The 24,220-nt window shown below is 45.3% G+C and overlaps 1 protein-coding gene across 1 annotated transcript in view; it reads right to left on the bottom strand.

Moving 5' to 3' along the window:
• Positions 1-17,660, bottom strand: part of LOC142897543 (vang-like protein 1) — an 18,789-nt gene extending 1,129 nt beyond the window's left edge. The window contains exons 1-9 of the mRNA XM_076039956.1: positions 17,376-17,660; positions 13,011-13,199; positions 12,093-12,267; positions 5,974-6,402; positions 5,724-5,899; positions 4,074-4,207; positions 2,308-2,458; positions 1,890-2,124; positions 1-1,777 (exon numbers count right to left, since the gene is read on the bottom strand). The exon at positions 1-1,777 is cut by the window's left edge and continues 1,129 nt beyond it. Coding sequence (XP_075896071.1) covers positions 1,517-1,777; positions 1,890-2,124; positions 2,308-2,458; positions 4,074-4,207; positions 5,724-5,899; positions 5,974-6,402; positions 12,093-12,267; positions 13,011-13,081 — 1,632 coding nt within the window. The 5' untranslated portion in view covers positions 13,082-13,199; positions 17,376-17,660 and the 3' untranslated portion in view covers positions 1-1,516. The remainder of the gene's footprint in view (positions 1,778-1,889; positions 2,125-2,307; positions 2,459-4,073; positions 4,208-5,723; positions 5,900-5,973; positions 6,403-12,092; positions 12,268-13,010; positions 13,200-17,375) is intronic.
• Between the last annotated feature and the right edge of the window lie 6,560 nt (positions 17,661-24,220).

Below are 24,220 nucleotides of genomic sequence, written 5' to 3'. Positions count from 1 at the left end.
AAGATGGTTTCCCTTTTCTCCTGACTGGTTTTGGCAAGAGTTTTTCGAAAAACTGCCGAGCGTCACAGCACGCCAGGAATTGGTCTGCTTTTTTTTTTTCCATTGAATTTTTCAATGATCCCCATTCCTTTCCAAATGCCTTCTGTAATATCTTTACAGTAATATCTTTTGAATGCGCAAAATGAATTGAAGAGACTTCAGAAACGTCCCATCTGTCAGTTTAGATTAAACCTAATTTTGTTTGTTTTAAATAAAAAATATATAAAACAGCACAATAAACTTTGACACAGGATTTAAGAACATGTACAGCATAGCCACCCGAACATCAATACTTTCTGCTATCCTACGATAAGCTCAGTGTACACTGCACAAACTAAACTGTACAAATGCAAACGTAATGAGCAACCACATGTTTCTAGACCAGCTGTTTGAAGTCGTGGCATCATGGCTGGAATTTACTGCAGAGTTTTCAGACACTTACATCCTCATCTATTTACAGATAAAAAAAAATAAAAAAAAACACAGGTAAATGTAATTGCAATATAAAATGTACAAGTACATAAAGGGGTAAAGTATATTCACATATAAATACTGTACATACATCTGTATTGTAACAGAGTTAAATAATCATAAGACTGAAGAACAGCAGTTTCTTGTGAAAAATGTTGGTGGTTTGTGTCAAACTTTGAAACAGTTTGTGTTGTGTGGTGTCCAAAAAGACAAATGAAAAAAAAAAAAAAAAAATCCCCAACCCTTACTATAAATAAATATGGTTGATATGAAAATGCCCCAAAAGTTAAGAGAATCCATTAGTAGACTGCAGTTTACAGGTCACATTATGCAAAATTCACTTCAAATGTTTCCTCATAATAATTTGTGCCTCCAGTCTGTGAGAAAAAAAAAAGTCCATACTTGAGTTATTTTGTTGGCTTCACTTTTTAGAGAGTGTGTGTGCTAAACACACATTTTTGAAAATCAGACCTTTGTGATTGTAAACAGGTAGCTAATAGTATTAGTGTTTTTGCAGGTGGCTGTAAACAGAGGGCATATTTAGAGATTTTAGAGAAAATCTGAAGTGGTGATAATATGGGACCTTAAATATATTAATATTATATATATAGTATATTAATATCAGTGTACAAATGTCTTGATTGACGCCTGAACTGTGCTTGTGATTTACGTTTTTAAGGGATGGAGGGTGGGGATCTGATCTTTACACACAGCTTGTCAAACCTGACAAAGAAACAAATAAAGGAGGAGGAAAAAACACATTGGTCGTCTGTGGTGCATAGAGGATTACCTGAATGATGCTTTTCAAATCTCCTGCCCACTCTCTTTGATTTTCATCATCTTTTCACCCCAAACCAAGACCAGGAGACAATTCATGTAAGAAAAATCACACAAACTGAAGTATAAAAAAACTGTAGAAAACGCTACCTTTGAAAAAATTCAACCGAGAAACATAGGGAGTCCTGTCTCTCCCCGGCGAGCGACAGCCGGCCCACTGTCGGTGCTTTCAGACTGAGGTCTCCGACTGGAGCAGCAGTAGAAACTTGTGAGACTTGGGGTCGACGTACTCCTCTGTTATTCGGATGTAAGGGATTTTTTTGACAGTCACAGCTAAGCTGAAGTCAAGACATTTGAGTAGGAACTCTGTTCCCTCCTTTATCCCGCCGGTGACTGAAGCCTCACTGACCAAAGTCCACTGGTCGGCCATCCAACGCTCAGGGCCGTACTGCAAGGTTGGACCAGGGGCCAGATATGTTTCTAGAAAAGCCTAGAAATAAACATTTAAAAAATGAATAAATGAATAAATAAATAAACTTTCAATTACCTTTTGCTAGCATTGAATAATTAGAATCAATTCAACGTCGGAAAGCCCAAATCACCTTAGAGCTCATGTTATTGATGAGGCAGAAAGCCAGGTGCTTCTGGATGCTCTCCATGCTGTGGTGGTGCTGCCTCCTGGTGGTACGGAGGTACTTCTGCAGGGCACGGGCCATGGAGGGAAACACTGCCAGAGCCGCCTCATGCACGTCCATGATGTCGGACGGCGACGCCTGCTCATCCTCTTTCTTCATCCGTCGCACGTGTGTGAAGGCCTCTTCCACGGCCACCACCAGCCTGACAGAGCGAACACACACACACACACGCATATATATATATATATATATATATATATATATATTTTTTTTTTTTACCACTTATTTGTCGTTGGCTAGTAATGGCACAAAGAAAAGGATGGTGAACCATCTACTTTCGCCTTGTCTTTCTGAGGTTCTGTCTTGATGAGGAACCGCGACTCACCTGGCTCTGCGTTTGCGCACTCTCCTCTCGTAGTCGGCCTCCTCGTAGTACAGCTCGTTGTGTGCAGCGTCTTTACGTTTGGCAGCGGCAGTGACCATGGCCCGGGACTGATTCCCATTGGCAGGCTGGGCTCCTGCAGTGCTCCCCGGGGCTGCGTGAAGAAGGGGAGGACGAAGGGGCCGATTGGTTATGCTGGCATGAGCTGGACGGCAGCAAACCCTGACACCCACCACAACTGATTTATGGCCCGAGTTTCCATTTGAGTGGAGGACGGAAAAGGTCAGCGAGGAGGAGAGCTCTGATCTTGCACGGTGAAAAACAGCCATGAATCAGCCCTGTTGGTCAGTATCGCGTCATTTTACTCTCCAGTGACTTTGGATAAAGAGTTCGGAGGAGGAGTGTATGTTAATCTTTGTTGCTTATCTAGGGCACCAAGCCAGATTGTGTGTTTCACTCATAGAGAATGTTAATTGTAGCACTAAGGAAAAAAAAAAGAGCCAATTGCCACTGGAAGCATGCACACTTTTCCACAGACGCACTCTTCATCAGGCCACGGATTAAATATTCATTAGTATACACTTCAAAGGCCATAGTTCCCGTCTGATCTGTGAATTTTCTGGATTGTGATACAAACCCATTGCAGTTAATGGAGCATGTAAGACGTTCTGTGTGTCTGTTGCCGTTCTTTTCATTTTTCTTGAGCATTTATGCATTCAGCATTTGTCTATATTCAGTGTGTGTGTGGAGGGTTACACAGAGGGAACGCTCCAGGTCACGTAAGAATATACATCATTAATAGTCTCATCAGCATATGAGCGCAAATGCGGTGTGCAGGTGAGACTGGAATGCTGGCACATAATGTGGGAACAAAGCGGCCGGATAATTTTCCCAGTGACTTTTTGTCAATATTTTGCCACTGAGACCGGCGACAAACAGCCGCCTCCTTGACTTTCTGCTCTGTATATTTAGAAGCCGCGCCGATGAACGTAATGAATGGTTTGAAATGAGAGGCGGAATGAGACGGATAATGTAGCCGGGTGAAGGTTGAGAGGTGTTTAAAAAAAATGTTTAATTAAAAAGATGCAATTAAAATGAAAAAAAAGCTAAATGGAAATGAAAGCGGGAAAGTGACGGTGGAGCGCGGTGGAGAGCAGGAGGACGGAGGGCTGTGGGAGAATGCGAGGAACGAGGAACGTTGCGCTGATGAATTATTTAAGGCTTGAAATTCCACGGCCCTCCAGAGGGCTCCTCGCGGCACTTTGATCGGGGGGAGAGAGTGGGGGAGGACGGATGGTTGCAAGGTGCCATGAGCTCACCGTAGCGGGTGCACACCGCATCACTGCTCTACATCACTGAGCCCTTTGGTTCAGTGCAGCGGATGTGGGGATTAATGGGTGCCGAGCCAAGGAGCCTTTAGAGAAGAGTGCAATATGTGGCGTGGGGAGACGCGTGCACACGTGAGCAGAGAGGCGATGCATCAGTGTGTGTGCGTGCGTGCATGCCATAAATGCAGCATGACAAAGGCTTCCAAGTGCAATAAAGTGAAGTGAGCCGTGAAGTGCGCGCTGTGCTGAGTTATTTCGAGGGTTTCTCAGCAGTACTTACTATCCAAAAGGTACGTTCTCAGCCTGTTTTTAAAAGCTGCTCACGCAGAAGACACAAAGGAAGGAAGGAAAGAAGCAGAAAACCAGGGAGAAAATTGCGACACGGCCGACCAGAGCTGAGGCGTTACGCGCCATAAAGTGACGATATCTGAAGATACACACCGTCGACGTTGTAGACCTTTAATCCCGCCAGGTGTTTGGCGGCCCGGTGCTTGGAGGCAGACAGAAGTGCAGGGTTGTGGATGGGAAAATCTCTGTAGTAATACTGTAAGATGGTGAGCGCCGCCCTCTGAATGCTGTGGAGGAGTTAACATTGAGAAAGACAGAGAGCGACACTTTAGCTGAGTCATAAGGTGCATACGGACTCTTGCATGCTCCAAATAACTGACTGAAGAACTGATTTCTCCGTGCAAAGCAGACATTACATTACGTTACATTTCCATTAACACTGCTATAAGTGAAGCAGAAAGCACCACAGGCCCTGCAAAACTCCAAAATCTATATTCAAAATTAGTGCAGTTTCCCTATTTATTCAAGCACCCAAGCACTTTGGTTTCACTTTAGTTTAGCCTCATATTTGTATACTTTATACTGTATACTTTTAGATAACAGGTATTTGGCTTAATTTTATATGTATGTGTATGTATGTGTATGTATATATATGTGCATGCATGCGTACATATTATTACATAAGCTGTTTTATTTTTGTGGATGGATCTGTTTTGATGAATAACGCACTGTTGCCGTAGCAATTCAATTTCCTGTGAAGGACTAATAAAGTATCTATTTGTGGAAACGACTTTGTTTTACACCCTTTTTAAGGTCATACCCTCCTGTTTACCATCTCTCAAATTACTATAACTTTAGTTTATAAACTTAAATTCAGTAGAGAAAACTGAGTTTGCAAGCATTAAAAGGGGGTCTTGGCACCCTCACAGCGATCTCATCGAGTTAGCAGCTGTTAGCGGTTGTTTTGCGTCCCAGTCTGCTATTAGTCACACACAGAGTCAGAAAGCAGACAGAGTTAGACAGTCCCGAGTCACACTGCCTTGTCTGGCACATTCCCTTCGCTTCCACCTCAACTCCAGGAATAGCTCGCCTGGAGCTAGCCGGATGAGGACGCCGATGCGTAAGTTGATTACTGCCAGTCTTCCACGTGGACACTCATTAGACGCAAACTTCAAATAATGACAATGAGCGCCACTGTTGCGTGCAGACTCAGAGGTCATGTTCTGATGTGGAATTGTGAACATATTATGTAGTTTCTTTTTGTCTCTTAAAGGTTCCGTTTTATGCAAAATTCCCTTTCGTATTGTAACAAGAGTACATCCACTTGTCATGAATGTCATCATATGCACATGTAGGCCCTGGTTCAATAAGATCCCTAATAGATCTACTAATATTGTACATGCGAATGACAACAGGTGCAAAAGTGGTGCAGGCTGGACTATTAAATGAAGGTTTTGCGCCTGTTATCGTTATATCGGCAAGCGAAACATGATTCCCCTTTGTGATGTCACAAAAGGCTCCCATCATAGTCAATATCTCCAACCAGTTGTTTGCAGCCGTTTTGTTTTTGTCCCCTCGCAAACATGCAGATAGTTCAACAAAGCCTCAGTATAAGCATTTTTTTCCCCACACGGGGCTGTAAACAGAGGGCTAAATATTGCTTTGGGAGTTCTTTTGTTTTGTTTTTGTAAGTAGCTGTGATTGGCTTCACCAAGATGGTCCAGGATGAGAAGTAAACATCTGAAAATGTGACTATTTAATGTGTGATCCAACATAAAGACCTGACTAGAAAAGCATCCAGACCTGTGCTGTCCAATGTTGTAGTGGCGTGTCTCTCCGTCGGTGGAACGTATGACACCCACGCTGTAGCAGGGCTTGACGTGTCGGAGCTCCAGCAGCACCACGGCCAGGTAGTGGACGAAGAGCTGCGAGTCCACCAGGGACACGGCAAACTGGACGATCCCGTGATAGTCCTCATCCTGGGGAGACCGCGAGTTGAATGGACGTGTTTTTTCCGGAGACGTTCACACCGTGTTAGTGCACCTACAATTACCTGAGCATCGAGGATCCGGACCCCGTAGAAGAGCCAGTAAGACATGGTGAGCAGCAGCGTGAGAGTGGTGAGGAAGGCACGGTACACGCACACCCTGGGCAGGCCGGCTCTGCTGGGCCGCAGGAACAGGGCCCAGACGGCCACCAGGAGGATGAGGAGCTTGAAGGAAATGGAGAGGAAGAGGCCCTCGCAGGCCGCGCCGCAGGCCTGCAGTCTGTCCGGCCACATGACGGCCGGGAGCAGCAGGAAGACCAGGGGGGTGGCCACCACCAGGAGCCCCACGAACACGCCCACAGCCAGGGGAAGGTAGCGCCGGAAGCCCTGGGTTCGGTCCTGGATCTCCTTCCCCAGGCCGACCACCTCCTCCTGGGAAATGCTCAGCTCAGAGGTTCCGGTCACGGCGGTGGTGGTTTCCCCCCAGTTATCATCCTGGTGGAGGAGGAGCATGAGGTCAGGGGAATGCGCTTTGAGGTTTACATGCATGAGTTGATGATTTATGATGTTTTGGGTGCTGCAACACCAACATCTGTCTTACAGCCAGACAAAAAAAACAAAAACAAAATACTATTTTCAGCAGGGTAGTCACAGTGTTTGAACACAGAGGCTCAGTTTGTTGCAGCAGATGAAGAATACATCAACAGTCATATCAATATGTTGCTGTCCCTTCTTCAATCATGCATTCTTAAAACTTAATAGTTTCACCATTTTAGCTCCTGTATGGGGTCGAAAGAATTACTAACTATTATGCACAGACAAAGATTTGAATGGTCAATAACTTAACTTGATTTCAATGAAACACCTTTTGTCTCTGTCACTAAAGCCTCTGACAAACATTTGTGTCAAATAAATTAAATGAAAGAATAGAACTGTTTTGAGTAAAATGTCATTTGTTTTATAAATGCAGCTTCGTTCACTGCACACAGTGTTTTTTCTCTCTCCTCTTGTATGTAAAATCAGTCACAGATTATTTTAAACATATTATTGACAGCACGTGGGCCGACCATAATTTTATTCGGATAAATGTACTTATTACTGTAAATTATCCTGCCTCAGTGCAAATGGCAGCAGCAGGGAACAAGCAGATGTGCTGTGTGCGGCGACTGAGCTGCAGAGCAGCCGTCCATTTGTCACCTCACACGCTACAGTGCGAACCTTTCTTGTGAAACGACAGCGCCAGACGAGCAACAGTCACAAACCCCCCTCAGAGTTAAAGAATTAGGGGAAATTACCGGCGCATCTTCGGCACCAATCCTGGACATGTTGCCTTGCAAAGCCACCTGCCTTGCGGGTGAGTGCAGCCATCTTTCACGCGCTCTCTTCTGTCTGCTGCCATCTGGAATAAGACGGCGGAGACTCGGAGCTCCTCCAGACGGCTTCAGACAGCAGGCTATCAAAGAGATGAACTCTCACGTCTCCACCTATCACAAGCTGAACTGTGACTGCGAGCTACTGGCACTGTTTGATGCCAAAACGCACCTGACACTTTTTACATGCGTCATCTGTTTTCTTGCCTCTTTTCTTGCACGTATTCTGGTTTCTTTTCGCTGGACATGAACTTTTTATCAAGCTTCTGTTCATGAGCGGTCAATATCTTCCTGTTCCAATAAGTATGTTTTTGCTACAGTATTATATACGTGTTGTGTACACCTCATACTTCCGCTTAAACACTGTGCTTAAGCAGCTGCACCAGGGACTTACCAATATACCTCATGAATATGACCTGACAACCAATAATCCCTCTATTATCCCTGCATCATTTTATACACCACACACACAGACACACACACACACACACACACACACACACACACACACACACCCCTCTTTAAATATGTTGATTTTCTGAAAGCCTTGCCTCATTATGGCAGACTTTTTAAAAAATGCTGTTGAGGGAATTCAGGATGGCAGGCAGGAGACTCCGTAATTGTTAACGCTGGCAGGAAGAGGCTTTGCGACGCACACACACACACACACACACACAAACACAAGCACACAAAATGAATCACAATGGAAAATGGGTGAATCTTCTCAGGTCCATTGCGACAAAAACAATCTCTCTTTTCTTTTACTGGACCAGTGTGGTCTTTCAGAGCATAAATTTGCCTGACAGAGACGTGCGTTGAGACAAAGGAAACATCTCAAGATAAATCTCCTGAAAGAAAGAAGCCTTTTGTTCGCGTGCCTGTCATGAATTCATGTAATTAGCCGTTCACTGTCCCCACGGAGCGTCGCCGCGACCAATCAGAGGAGACGCAGCTGCAGGCCGGGGGGACGGACGGTGACGGGAAAAGAAAAGGGAAACGACTTCATGACTTCACATATGTCTTGCCATGGGCGGGCGCGCACGCATACACACCTGAGCTCATTAGGTTGGTGTGAAATGCCAGATGAAGCCGTACGTGGGAAGCAGGCGTGTCGTTAGGAGCCCGGATGATAAAAATCGCCACCATTTCCGATTTTTAATGAAGTGAGCTGCAATGGATGGGGTTTGGTCAAATATGAAATCGCAATTTCGTTTCACAAATTCCCAGCATCAATGTGGCGTGTAAGTGGGAATTCTGTCCTGCTGCTACCGTCAAGGCTAATTAACTTAGCCGGCGAAAATATATAAATGAGTGGATGCAGACGAGACGGGGAGGTGTTTCATCCGTGTGGGCTGGCCTACACGATGTTGCACATTTATCTTTTATTTTCAGTTGTGATGGGAGGGGGGGATGGGTTGAAGCCCCCAGTGACCTTAAGCTGCTGTAACGGATAATGGATTGATGTATGTATGGATGAACGGACAGATGAACGCATAAATGGACCAGCAGTGACCCTTCCTCGTCAAGACAGCCTTGGATTTTGCAGCGTTTAGTATCACGTTGCAGCTATGCCGATTCCTTATGCTTAAAAAATTTGCAGAAAAATACAGGAAGTGGAAAGGAAGTGGCAAAATAAAATGGCTCCACAGTTCTGATGGGCAAAACAGCCTTCTGTCCTTTTTTTCTTTGATCTACTCATAACCTTTTTATTTTTTATTAAAAAAAAAAAACCAAAACCTAACAACCTCTAAACGCAGCGGCCTGCCAAGCAACTGGGAACAGTCCCAGTGGCCGAGCGGGATCTGCGACAAAGCTAATACACTGTTAAAACCAGCCATTAAGTCTCAGTGGATTAAAGTCAAAAGATTAATGCTCCACTAATCAGGCCTGATCTCTGGCTACGGTGGAGCGAGGAGGAGAAAGAGTGAGTAACCGAGAGGCAAATGACACCGAGAGGGGCTGAGGGACGGACAGAGACATAGGGAGCCCGCAGCCTGCTGGCCGGCTTGGCAGCTCTATATCTGGCAGAGGGTGAATGCGGATTACGGCGAGGGCTGTTTCTCCCTCACAGAGCACAACAACAACACACATAGAGAGTGATTAGTCCAGTTCGCAGTGACTAACAAACGCACACACATAGGCAGAAAGCTTGGCCAACTGCAAAGCACAACAGAGGACCAGTGCTGGCCTTCAAAACGACGTCGGAGAGGAACGAACAGATTGTCATGATGGGAAAGTTGTTGGTCCGCGTCCCAAATTTTGACTCTTTTCTATTCTTGTTGTGTTGATACACCTCTTTCCAAAAAAGAAATGCATAAAAATCTTAGCAAAAAGGTGAATAAGCAAACGGACAAGGGCGTGCGGCTCCCCCTCGACTAGCTCTGGTGCTTTGCCTTCTGGCACCGAGAGCACACAAGTGTGCAGTCTCACAAAAGCTTTTGCGGCCAGTCTCGGTAGAAGCCTGTGTGACTCACTCACTAGTTCACACAAGGCACGACGCGACACTGTATCCTTATGTCACATCACGCTCAAGTGCGGGGGATTATTCATATCAACTTGCCTCGAGGTGGCGTTGGACCGTGGCGTCAGAGCTAATCTCAGCGTGTGAAAAACGTCCCCACTGCCCCTGGAGCCTGTTAGCATTACGGCTAACATTCTGGCTAACAGGCGGTTAGCAAGGTGGTTCAAGTTTCCACTCAAATAACTGGATAACGCCACTCAAAAATCTTTAGTGTATAAGAAAGCAGAATCCATCCTGTCTTCCAGTTTCTTCCAGCTGGTTCAATTGTCAGACTTTCACTTGCTAAAACAGATGCAAACAATCTGTGAAATATTCAGTGAAACATTCCATTGTCCTACTAAATTACACGCGCCTACTAAATTACAAAATGAATCCTTATTATGAGATAAATTAAAGAAAAAGGAAACGCTTGTAAATCCTTCCTAATCAGTGGGCAATGATGGCGCTATGCTATTGCAGTTAATCTGCTATTACTACCTTCTCGGTTCGAGACATTGGGAAATACTTGCATTTCTTAAAACTGAGGGTGGTATTAGTATTAGTATGTCATCACTGTGCAGGTACAGAAGCGCATTGTGAGATCCTTATCTTGTAATTACCAGAACAGGATCTCATAATTACGAGAAAAGATCTCATAATTATGAGATCAGGATCTCGTAATTGTGAGATAAGGTGCCTTATTTTTTTCTATCCAGTGAATGCGATGCGCTTCCATACTTTATTGATTATGTATATTTATTTCTATAACGTATTTGTTTACTTGATGGATTGATCGATTGTTTGTAGTGTTGCTCCCACTGTTGACCATCGGCGACAAACAAAGGCGTTCACTTTGTGTCCACACTAGTTGGACACTTGGGCTGCATTGGACCGAACTTGGAGTTCTGATATTAGGAAAAATGTAATAAACACTTAAATGGTTCTGGAACAGAGCAGCTTCCTGGGTTCTGGTGACTAACGGTGCCGTCGCCGCTGCCTCCGCCATTCCAATGCGTTGGGCCACGGGGCAAAAGGCAACACAATGGCAGATCACCTTACCGAGTGGACAAAGGACATGAGCTGTGAGCTGACACTCACGTGACATCTTGGAATGTGGCTGACGGAGCCAGGAAGGGGATGCTGAGCGGAGGCACCAAACTGGGTCAGACTGGACCAAGGCATGCTTGTATCCTAATTATGTTAAATGATGACCTAAACTCACTTTAAGGAAGGTACGTCGTCTGCAGAGAGTCCGAAGGAACCTCGCTGTGGAACCTCCCTTTGCCCCTCACACACACACACACACACACACACTAACAGTGAGTGCACGGTAATAATAAAAAGCTTCTCTTTTAATACACATTTCAAGTAGGTCATGGAGACAGTGGAGGCAGCCCAAGGCAGAGCTCTTTCTGGCGAACAATATCTATGACTCTTCTCTTTCTCCCTTTCATTTTCGTAGCTCAGCACTCCACCTTCCAAAGGAGCGTACCTGATCGACTGCTCTCAGGCCAGTATTTTTGGAACTGCACACATTTCTTCTCCTGATCACAGCTGGAAAGAAATACTCAAAAGAAATCTTGCAATGAAAATGACACCACGGTAAAATGTTATAGGTAGTGGCTGTAAAGAAACATAAAGACCAGCAGCTGTTTTTACACTTGCATTTTCACTAATATATCACTGAACTATGTAAGTTATTCATTTTGATGTTTGAAGTCAGACTTGCTTTTCCATGCTTTTTGCTCTGTCTCTGTCAGATTTAAGACTTTCTTACGCTCACCAATGGCCAAACAGGATATTTCAATAAATATTCAAATACTTCTGCATGTGTCTTTTTGATCCCTGTATTGACTGTGAACATCCATTCCTGCTCTGAGCTGCGTTATCGCACAAAAAAAAATATTCAGGAATGACTGTAACCAATTTACGCTGCTGTCACAAGCTACGCAGCGTCTTCACAATGGCACACGTGCACGCCCTGGAAAGAGGCGTTGTGGAATCCGCCCATGCCTACGAGCAGGATGCTCTGGATGCTAATCCCCCCCCCTGACCTATTTGATCCCTTGTCACCGCCGTTATTATGTGTCAGGCGTTTTCGGCATCGGGCGGCCAGCTGGGTCGACGATGAGTTTAAAAGGTCACGGTGAGGAGTTCAAAGCAAGATTACCGGGGCGCCCTGGTTTGTTCCAAAGTAACAAATCACCCGCATTCCTTGTCAGCGAGGACGCCGCACTCTTAAGCGGCGTAGTGTTTTAAGTGCTACGCTAGTTTAAACAAAAAAAAAAAAAAAACATTCCCCTCGCTGAAACTACCTGGGCGTCATCTCCGTGATCTGCCGCCGGCAGGGGTTCCCCGGGCAGCGGCTCGCCGTTGTGCACGGGCGATTCCTGGGAGGGGGAGTCGGGAGGGTTGATGACAACGGACCTCTCGGAGCGGCTGCTGTCTTTGCTGCTGCTGGTCGCCTTGTGGCGCTCGCGGCTTCGATCCCTGGAATCAAACGAGGACACAAAGGTGAACCGTCCGAGCGGTGCATTCGGTTTGTGGGAAAACACAGCCGATGAAGGTGATGGAGTAATCTGGAGGTTATTTCATAAAATCTGTACATGACAAGCAGGATGGACTATAAATAATAGGCAAAATTTTAATATTTCAAAGGCTTAGGGATACACCTCGAGTAGTTATTATGAGATGTTTTTCTCCAACCCACTGTCTGCAAATCCGCAGTAAATTTCAAATAACCTGTACAAACTGGATGGATTGAAAAATAATTGGCAAAACTTCAAAGGGACATGAGGGCTCTCTGTGAAAAAAAAAAAAAAAGAAAGGTTGGTGACAGATGTGCCGAATTCATCTGTCTAATGCAGAAATGAGGATTTGACAGTAAGTGACTCGAGTCGTTCTTTCATTTGCAGAACAGACCAAGTGAAAGAGGTTGGAGCCGCTGGGCTGTGACGACCCTAATCCACCGACTGAGCCCGACTCAATCTCTCATTTGTCCTCTCTCTCCATCCGTCAATTAAGTTTCTCATTTGATTTGCCGCCGACTTGCGGCCGTTTCGAAGCGACCACCACCGACGTCACGCAGCAAACGCACACAGAAAAAACAAAACAAGACAAAGCAGCGCATGTGGAGCAGATTACGTTGTGAGAGCGTGAGAGAGCATGTGATCGGACAGACTCGGGTGTCATGGAAAGGCCAGATGGGGAAGTCAGACAGACGGAAAACATACCCGTGTCGGTTTGATCTCCCCGAGCGGCTGGAGTGGTAGGAGTAGCCCGAGTGGGTCGACTCGGTGTCCATCCTGATGCGACTCAGATGTGGTGGTGTGAGAAGAACTTATAGGGGCTGTTTTCTATGGAGATGAACCTCAGGAAGTCCGACTGCTACTCCAGAGAGCTTCGTTGGTGGCCACATTGACCTGGGAAGAAAAGCTTGAATTAAAATGTAACCTATCGAGTAATGATTTCAAAATAGGGTTTGAACTTCTGCTCAGACCAAAACAATGTTAGTTAAACCTGTAATATAAATGGAACAAGAATATTTTGTCATATAAGTCAAAACATACTGGTTACATATGGCTTGAACAAAAGCATGAGGAAAACGGATGCATTTGAGAAGTCAGTCAAGTCAGGTCAGTCAGTTTCCCAGCAGAAACAAATGATAAAGTAGGGGTGTATTTCACATGTTGACTCCGCCCCAAACTGATAGCATGGCTGAGCCCTGCAACAGGGTTTTTACTTCTAAAGTCTCAGTTTAATCAACTTCTAAAAAGCTCTAGCCCAGAAATTTGCTGGGGTCTTAAAAACATCAGCTAGGCATCAGCCGCCCATCCCGTGGCCACCCTCCATCGTTAGGATATGAGGCCTGTAACTAACTGGAGACTCATCTGTGTGATGCACCAGCGCCTTTTTAGCGCCTTGCCATGCATGACCATTCATTTAGACCTCAATCTGCAGCCTGTCTGCCTCCCAGCTGTTGTCCTGACAACTGCCTGCCAATCACCGGCCCCGGAGCTCACGCTCACTTTATTAGCCGGGATCATTCCGCCCTACCGTCATTTAGGCTGTTTGTTATCTGGGCAGCTGCTGGTGCATATAGCCAGTAGGAGAAAGGGAGGGGAGCAAAAAAGCCCATTCAGCACATTAGGATGTGAATCAACATGAGGGGGGGGGGGGGGTGGTGCCCTGAAACGGATGACTTGGGTGAGGACGGTGCAGCCGGGGTTGTTTTTAATTAAGACGCAGCGGATTGGGTCTTTATTTTCTGCTGTCGGTGCCCAGCGTGGAAACTGTGTCCATATTAACTTCCATCCATTCAACATCCATCCATCCATCCATCCATCCATCCATCCAATCATCAAACATCCATCCATCCATCCATCCATCCATCCATCCATCAGTGATTCCATCTATCCAACATAAATCCAACATGCATCCATCCATCTATTCATTCATCCCTCATTCATCCATCTAACACCTCTCCATCCACCCAACATCCATGCATCCATCCACCCAACCATCGATCCATCATCCATATCTATCTAATATCCATCCATCCATCCAATCATCCACTCATCATCCATCCAACACCTCTCCATCCACCCCACATCCATCCATCCATCCATCCATCCATCCATCCATCCATCCATCCACCCAACCATCCATCCATCATCCATTCAACCAAATCTATCCAACATCTATCCATCCATCCTTCATCCATCCATCCATCCATCCATTCATCCAATCATCCAAACTGTAATCCTTAAATGATTTGCAAATATTATTGCAAGAATCACGGAAATGATGTGATAAACCTTGAGGTGACATACAGACAGTCCCGCTGTCTTCGCTCCACTCATGGCACTAAAACAACACTGGACTCGAGGACGCTTGATGCTGGACCTCGATAAATCCCTGCGGCGTGCGGCTCATTAGGGCGTTAACGCGCCATCTCAAGCAAGCGGCATCAAATTTTTAAATCTCCTCAGCCCACATCTGGAACGTGCGCCGCTGCCTTGGCAACGGCGGGGAGGCCCCGCATCAAGCCGCAACAATCAATCAATCATCCCCACCCGCTGAGGGTAAATTTGGTGTTGCACCCTTATGAGGGTGCGTGAAAGTGAGAGCGTGTGGGCGAGTGGGGGGTTGGCCCAGTCAGGGAGAGCGAAACAATGGCTTCTCATCTTCGCGCCCTGCCCCGGCGCTCAGCCTCGGTCAGGCCCTGTGAATCCGCCCCTGAACAAAAGCCGGTTAACCCCGTCCCTCCGCTGGCGATCCGTTGGGCGCGTGGCGGAGCTATGTGGGCCAGGACGATCACTCCGAGTGGCCGCTCATTCGCGCGGAGGGGCCGCATCCAAGTAGGCCATGTGGAAAATCGCTGCCACGGGGTAAAAAAAACTATCAATTACAAACCCATGGACGGATATGAATAAGGCATGCGGGCTCGTCGTCCTCGGGGGTTGGAGATGCAGGGGGGCCCGCCTACACCATTTCGCTCCCCCCAAGAAAAAAAAAAGAAAGAGCCTCCTGATAGTGACATCTCTGTGCGGAACAGGAACATGGGTTCTAGTCACCCTTCCGCTTGGCCGCACTGTGGGGGTGGGGGTGGGGGAGTAAGAAGACTCACCAGGGCAGAAAGTGACACTAATGTAAAACAAACACTCATTAGCATGTTTGTTTAGCGGATGGACGGCTGCTGCTTGGCGGGAGCTACTGTAATCGCACGTGGCCGCGGCCCCGGAGGTGTGGCGGTGCAGAAATAGACAGACTAGCACAGTCGGCAGCACAGGCACGTGTGCGTCTCCGGAAGGGAGGGGCAGCGGCAACAGCAGCAGCGACAGCGGCGGCAGTATTTGATGGGTTCAGATTCATGCATCAGACGTCTGCCCGGTCGATGATCCTGTGGGATTGTTTTAACGCAGGCTTTCTTCCCCCAGCCAAGCCAGGGAGCAGTCTGAGACACACTAGCTTAAAAGCTAAAAATGTGGCAGAGCACCTTTACTTTAGCTTTTTTTGAGGAAGTGAGAGACAGCCTTCCAATGCCTCCTTAAGTCTCTGCACACATCGGCCTTGGAATTTGTGCACACGCGGAGCTCCGTGGCCACTCGGTGCACCCTGCACCCATTAGCCACTTCCCCTTGTGTTGGCCCTGCCCTGGTGGCGTTACTCTCTAATCTGCCAGCTGTAGCAGCTGGCAGTCTGCAGTGTTAGTTCAGTCAGTGTTTAGCTGATGCAAAATCAAACTACAGCAGAGCTGAAGCCACAACATGTACATTGGCTTAATTTCAAGGAGATACAGTTGATTAATTTTCTTTACATTTTTTTTGGCAACTGGTTGGTCTAGCTAGACCCATTTAGAAGACGCTGCTATCTTTAGCATTAGCTCATATCTTCAAAACAGTTGCTTTTATCTACTTACAGGTGAAGACCAATAAATTAAGACTGAAAAACAGGAAAACAATCCAGAGTCTCTAAATTACTACATTTAAAATGATAACAAACTCTCACTGGCAAAAAAAAAAAAAAAAGAGGTGATGAGACAGCACTCAGTGGCCTCATTACTTATTTCTATCCCAATGATGTCATCGAGAGACTCCCTCCGCTTCGCTGTTTCTGGCAACTTCTTTCGGCGGCTTTTTCGTTGGATCCGCGCGCTTCAAACAAAACCGGTGACCTCCGAGTGATAGCCGAGCAGCCCTCAGCCAGCGTCACCCTGCCACTACAACGCCCCGCAGTAAAAGGAGAAAGCTAAGACCTGACACAGTGCTCTGGAATGCAAAACGTGCCCCCCCCCCCCCCCCCCCCACACACACACACACACACACCCCATCCTCTCTGAGCCGCTCATGTGGAACTAAATGAAAGTACAGTGTAGACAAGGAAGGCGAGCCGGGCGTGGGGCAGATATACCTCCGCACATTCTTTCTTCTTGAGCGCAGGTCCGACGCTGCTTTTGCAGTGCAAATGAGAGCTTCTTGCACATGCATCCAATGACACTGAGCAGGCAGCCAGTGGCTGGCTGGGGGGGGGGGGGGGGGGCTGGACAGGCCTCCAGCAGCAGGGCGGGGGGCTGGTGGTGGTGGTGGGGTAATGGCGGTGTCCATACACCTTAGCAGGACCTATCAGCGCCAATTAATTATAAATGCGTGCGTGTGCTGCTGCTGCACTGCACGAGCCTGGGATGCGGTGACACCTCACCCAGCTGTGAGCACACAGCACAGCACAGCACAGCACAGCTGCCACACACACACACACACACACACACACACACGCACACGCACACGCACACGCACACACACGCACACGCAGCATCACCTCCACCATCAGACGCCTCTCGGGGCCCTGGGGTGATGCTGCGACGCCGCCTCTCCATTACGCAGCTGCAGCAGCCAGTCTCGGTTACAAAATATCTCGTTTCGGCCGCATCATCGCCTCGAATTAAAGCATGACATCAAAACATATCAGCCCCAAGCCCCCCGCAATCTGAAAATAATATATATAGGGAAAACGGTCGCTTGGTAAGACTCACGCCTTGATGTTGAGAGAAAAAGGGAGGAGAAGGCTGCATGTGTGACGAGCGTGAAAGCACCATTTACCTCTCGCGCGCTCCTTCCAGGGAGGGTTGTGGCTTCTCTTTCTTCTTCTTTTCTTTTTTTCCCCCCTCTCTCTCTGAAGAAGCGGGTCGATGAATGGATAAACAGCGGTCTCGCCCACCTTTCGCCGTTTTTCAGATGTGTGCCATCAACCTGTCCGCCGACAGCGTCCCCGGCGTCGCTGCGTCTTCCGCCCGCTGCGCTGCTGCCGCTTCCGAGGCGCGTCTGTGGCTGCGCTGACGGGGGCAGCTCCCTCATAAGCGCCTGGCCATTGTGGCGAGCCGTAGCGCAGAGATGGGAGGCGGCAGGCAGCGCGCACTCCACAGTGCACGTAGGAGCCGGTGTGCGTTTGCCAGGTGGCCACCAGAGGTCGCCCTCTACGCTCCAGCGCAGGCAGACCCTGATTTTTGTTTTATCACTTAAAGGTTGCGTTTCAAAATTGCCTCAGCAGTTTTTTTTTTTTTGTTTGTTTTTTGTTTTTTTAACTATCAGAGTGGCTTTCAGCTTATGAGGATTGTGATAGGTGGAAAGGTTTTCACGTGACAATTTCACGTGGAATTTGCATGTTTCTATCTATCTTTTTGATCTAAATAAAGGGGAAACGCATTAAAAGCATTAAAATGTCTAAACTGTTCGCCTGTTTAGTAGAACACAAACAGAAAGATGTATGACAATATACCTAAACAGAGAGAATTGGGTTCCAAAATTACGAATATTTACTAAACATAAGAGCTTTTTTGAAGGACGCATATGCAGAAAATATCCAGAAAGACAGTAAAAAGAGACACCTCCTATCCAACACTATCAAGGGAAACTCTACACATTCAATTTCTAGCCACTGTATTGTTTTGCTAAGGCTGTGAGCAGACTTAAAGAACCTTTTAGAACCCTGACCCACATTTGCTCAAATCATCCAGAATATTAAGCACGCCCGTGTGGCCTTTGCTACGTCCGCAGCCCCATTTAGCATTAAAAACTAATGTTAGCCTTGGCCCCTACTGGCTCAACGGCCCAGCATGCCCATTGTGCACAGTGTGCAGTGAGCAGAGCGTGCAGTGTTTAGATGAAAGGCTCTCACTACTGCTCTATAGTGGACGTGAACAATACCTGAAGCCCCTCGGGCGACATTACACCGCAGAGAGGCGCATTAAGGGACAAGAGATGCAGCACAGCCAGCTCCTGACTAATGGGGAGGGGACGAAAGATCCATGGCATTCTTAAAAAAAAAGAAAGCTGCAAACTATCATGTTTGTTGCAGCACCACACATGTAGCATTTGTGCTAAAATAATGCATGCTTGCACTACTTCTAAGTGCATTTTAAAAACAGCTCAATGTTGTTGTTGTTTTTTAATCCTGTTGTGGCTACTGTGTTTCGTGCATGAGATCTTTTTTTTTTTTTTTTTAAAGAGAGACACGTTTGGTAAGCACTATCTACGACAATCAGCCACACCACTAACCCCTCAAAAGGGACTGTGCAGGTGCTACTTATGCTGCAATTTGGATTTGAACTCAGCACAAAATATTGACAGCCACCTTGGACAAAAAGGGCATCAGAGTTTTAGAGTTATTTTGACGGCTCGTGTCCAATAGCTGTCTTGAAAAGAGAGCGTTCGTTCAAACTCTGGTCTTATCCTCTGAGCCACCAGAGATACACAATCTGGCCTGTGTTTGTCAAAACCTGACCTTCAGCTTTTGGCCCAGTGATATCTCAAAAATGATTTAAACACAATGCTCAGTTAACAAAATCAAATCCTCTCAGCATCATTGACTACTGCAATTTGGAAATTATTCTGAAAGCTGCACAAGTCTCCTTGCCCTATGATAGGCGGACTTGTTGGTAGTATCACTTTTCAACAGATATCCAGCGAAAAATTCCTCACACTTGCAAAATTTTTAATCTGTTTTGTCATCCACTTGCATGGATTTTGAATGTTCAGCTTCAGCACGCGAACCTTCCCTGTAGCCAATGACAACAAGCACATTGCAGATCCACTCTGATAAAAGTAAATAAAAATACACACTGTATATATACAAAAAAGCAGAAACTTCTTTTTAGCTGGACCGTCATACCATTGTCCAGCTGACTGTGCATCACACATATACAACTTAAAAATGTACAATAAGCAACTACTACTACTACGTTTTTTTCAAAATAAACTCTACCCTAACAAGTTTCAACATTTTTCTTGCTTGACGCGTTACTTCAAAAAGCAGCAGTGTCCACACGAGTTGCTGACCGATCCTTTGGCGATCTAATCAATCCTGTACGACTGATTGGATGTAATCAGTGGAGCTCTTGACCCAGGTGAGGCTCTGGAGGATGCTCGTGGGGAGACATCGGACGATCTCTGTCCTCAGCTGGGGTCGACTGTGTGTGAGAAGAGAGTCAATGATAAACCAGCTCTGCTGCACCTCCCCCCTCCGCCACCCTTCAAAGGAGAGTCTGGACGCGTTCAGTCCCAATGACCAGCAACGGTACCTCTGCACCAGCACCAGCACCAGCACCATTCTGTTGACAGAGAAATGCACAAAAACTAAACAATCTGAGTCCACTTGTTTTTTTTGTTTGTTTGTTTGTTTTTAAAGAACCCAATATATTGCTCTTACCCGCGGTCTGTTTTTCCTTTTTGCATTTTTCTATGTAGGAAAAATAAAACGCACAATTGAAAGGTCAGAAAGAACACGGGACTGACAGTGTCCTCTGTATGGGGGGGCCGACTTACCTTCCTTTTAGTCGGTTCGAGCACCTGGTAAGGATCGGCCTGCTCTGTTATCTGAAGCAACTAGGAAACAAAAGGTTTTAAATGTTGAATGATTTATCCAGGAATTGTCTACACAACATCCGATTGCGTCTTTTTACCTGGTAGTCTCCTGCATCATCATCCTGTTTGATAATGCGGGGAAACATAGGCAGGAAAAGTGAAACAAGCTTCATCAAACCAAAAGTGTTGAAATCCACAATTAATTGGGCTTTTTTTTCTTCTTTTTTTTAAAAACAACATTTATTTGGGGATCATTGTGAAAAAAGTGAAAATGATGTGACTTACTTGCACTTCAACCTGCTGATGTCGAAAAGCTAAAACCTACAGAAGAGAACCAACACTCATCAGTCTGTTTTGTTCTCTTCACTCCTCACGTCTCATGATTTTTTTTGTAAATAAAACATTACATTTTTTAGGTTTTTGATGAAAACCAGCATGTTGTTAACTGCTTTCACTGTCATGCTGCTGTCATGAACTTAGAAGTCAGTCAAGTTTTCTCTTGCTACCCATGACCTTGTGTGCATATACAGTCTGTGTTTCCCTTCGTCTTGTTCTTCAGTCACTTGTGCACGTGCCTGTGCCTGCTCTCCTCTACCATGAATAGCTTTTATGACATTTGAGTGGCGCTAACAGTATGAAGCAAAATGTGAAACACACGTTTTACAGTCAGATCATGTGACTAAAAACAATTAAATGATGTGCGGCTATTCTCCGAGTCATGTGTACAAGCTCTTCCCTTTATGTTTGCCACGCACAGCGCACCTTTTCTCTGAAGAACAGCGCCGTGGCAATCAGACAGTAAATAATCAGGAACCCATCCAGCATGTAGCAGGTGACCGGCGAAGTTAACCAGAACTCTGCTGGAGAAATAAAGGAGGGAAGCAGTCGAGTCATGATGGCTGCTGGCAGATTTTTCAGACATTCATCCCAAAAAAAAAGCAGTCACAATTTGCTGTTTTTTGTCAAGAGTTCTCACATTTAGTCTGGAGACAAATGTATATTTTGTCCTAATAAAAAAACAAAATGAGAAGGGACAACTTCAATCATGCATTTAAATTAGCACAATTAGCACACTGTACAATATCTGCTGCAAGAACTTAAAAAATATAAAACTGAAACCTTGGAAAAATAAAACATATCATGTTTTTGCATATCTAAATAGCTTGAAATATATACTTTAATTAATTTGTGTTCTATTCTACACACGTCCTTGTCTGTATCTACAGTGTTAGTATCATTACTTGGTCATTTTTAATGCGTCATCATGATGTGCTCTATTTTTTTATATCTTAAAATTTTTTAATGAATAAACTATATTAATATGATCATATAATAACAATACACAAATATACTACAACAATTTTTTTGTGTGTTCATGCATTCGTACATGTGTGCATGCATCATGTGGTAGGATGGCCATCGAGCTTCACCGAGTGGAAACAAAATGTTAAACATGAAAGAGTTTTTTTTTATCTTCTTCTGCGCAACCGGAACGCTTCAGTTAGCCTACATCTAGCGTCTTCCTGTGTGCTAGGTGCAATGATGGTGGCGATGGTGGTGGTGGTGGTGGAGGGAGGTGAGTAGTGGAGGCGGTGGGCTCGTGCGGTTGACACAGAAGCAGAAAGGTTTTGACGTAATGAAGAGCATGGTGCTGGTGCTTAATGATGCTTGAGTTTAACAAGAAGAATGACATGATCCACCCAACAACAATTACAGTATTGGTCAAAACCTCTCAGGTTCATGAACAAAACTATGTCCAAGCCTTCCCTTCGTCAGAACTGTCCTGAACTGGTTCCATTGATTTATATTTTCCAAGCATTCATCATACAAATCTACATTTTCTACCTTATTTATACTTTATGTTGTTGCTCTAGGCCAAAGATTTTTCTCAAACATTCCTTCATGAGCTTTGGTATTTAGCATCATATCGGACAAAAACAAAATAAAAATAAATACATAAACATTCACTATCGGCATTTCCATACTGCAGAAATGATTCAGTCAAGCATGCATTTAACTAATGAGCAACAAAATGTTCTCAAATTGCTCGCATCTTCTACGGCCTGCTAGCTGCTGCTGTGAAGAGAAGTGAAGGAACACCCAAGTGGCTAGCGGAAACGAGTTCAAACTATGTAGCGTATTTCGTGAGATTGTCAGCGACGAATACAGCAAAAAATCACAAAAACAATATTGATCAATGAGCTTTTGTGATGAAGCTTGAGAACATTTTTAGGAAACTCAAGAAGTTTCTCCAATTTTAAATGTGACATCTTCCGATCAAGACAATTGTTTTCCGCATTTATGTCAATAGTCTTAAATGTAATTGTTTGCTCATGGCAAACTAAGAGCGGCTGTGAAACAACTGTATAAATATTTTACCATCAGTACAAATTTTTGAAAACATATTTTCCGTTCATTGAAGTCCAGCTACTTTCCAGCCCAGTGAGACAATGAAAAAAGGACATTCAGCCGCCTTTTTTACAATTCAGGAAAATAAATCTCACAAAAGAGATGCTCCATATTCATGGACTCACCTGGTGAACTCAACTCAACAGGTTGAAGAAGCCCACAGAGCAAAATCAGAACAATCCTGCGTGACTCCATGACTTACTGTGTCTCTTGGGGTTTTTTTTGTTGCTCTGTCTAAAATGTTTCCTGAATTTTTTTTTTGATTTTCTCATCCCCCTTACCTCACTCTCATGACAGGAAGTGGCTGACGACCTAGAGTTGCACTAACCCTGAGAGCGTAGCGCAACCCTCAGCAGCCTGCAGTGTGACCCCTTCACAAAGTCGTGTTCAAATGGTTTGACAAGCCGCTCGCTGTACCTTTGACTAGCCGTTAAAGTCTAGACACCTGCATTAATAACACAAAACATTGCAATTCTAAGCCTTTGCGACAGCCTCAATGGAAACAATGTGAACTGCCTAAAGTGCTCTATATTACCTTTGATGTCCTTAACAATGAATGAAACAAACATGACCATGTTTTGTCTATGTACCTACCCAGGATATTTCTAAAATAATAACACAATAGCCCGATGGTGGAACTTCATTAAGTTAGGACTTTTTTTTGCATTAAAACATGATTCCTACTGTTAAATGTGTATGACTATCGCAGTTGTACCAGCTAATGATTCTTGTTTGGAGTAAAAAAAAAAAAATAAATCCCGTCCCTTCCCATCAAGTAGAGATGAACATGAATGTGAAATGATCACCGAGGCCGCTCGAACATTTCTACGCGGCTACAGCCTGTCTGGCCAGCAGCGCGTTCAAGAGGTCACCTCTTTGCTCCCATTATACTTAAGTGTTACAATGGACCTCCCGACCAACACACACACACACACACACACTCACAGCATCGCCTCTACGGTTGCATCATCACACTGATTTGCGAGAGCCAAACAAACGACTGAACCAGCTGGCTGATAAGTGGAGGCCACGCAGGTCAAGCTGCACGGGGGGGATGGAGACCTCATTTTGGCACCGACATGTGAGAGGGTCACCTGACCTCTTCTCGCCCTTGCGAGTTCGCGGAAACCGAGCTAGTGCGTTTGGTTCCACTGTGCCTTGAGATGCAAAACAGTTGAAAGGTACAGCACAGAGGAACGCTCCAATATTAAAAAACCTTTGTAATTGTTGGCAGCGTTTTTCCACTTCCTTTTTTTTTTTGACGTTTAAAAGCGTCTGGCATCTGAAATGTTGCAAAATGTTCACCTTTCACCAACTCTGTAGCTGCCTCACTTTCCATATTACGCAACACTGGGGGAAGAGCAGCAGGGACAGCATAACTTACACATGCTCGTGACTTTCAATCGCCTGCGTGGGTTGGCACTCTTTTGAGGATCTTAAAGGTGAAAATGGAAAAAATAAACTGTACATCTGAAAGTCAAATCGTATTTACAAATCTTTTTTTTAATTTTTTTTATTCAACTTAAATTCAATTTAGGAAAACAATACCTTGGGTTTTTGAGGACTTGGGCTTCGCATTAATTATCACATAAATCAGGGGTGGGCAAACATTTTGACTGGTGGGCCATAATGGGTTCTAAAATGTGACAGAGGGGCCAGAGCAGCAGCAGATGTAT

Source organism: Nelusetta ayraudi, unplaced genomic scaffold (genome assembly GCF_046127955.1).
Source record: "Nelusetta ayraudi isolate G7.1 ecotype Tasmania unplaced genomic scaffold, CSIRO-AGI_Nayr_v1 ptg000060l, whole genome shotgun sequence".
NCBI classification, from domain to species: Eukaryota; Metazoa; Chordata; class Actinopteri; order Tetraodontiformes; family Monacanthidae; genus Nelusetta; species Nelusetta ayraudi.
The sequence above is the reverse complement of the archived record's forward strand: the minus strand, read 5'-3'. Positions and strand labels throughout refer to the sequence as shown.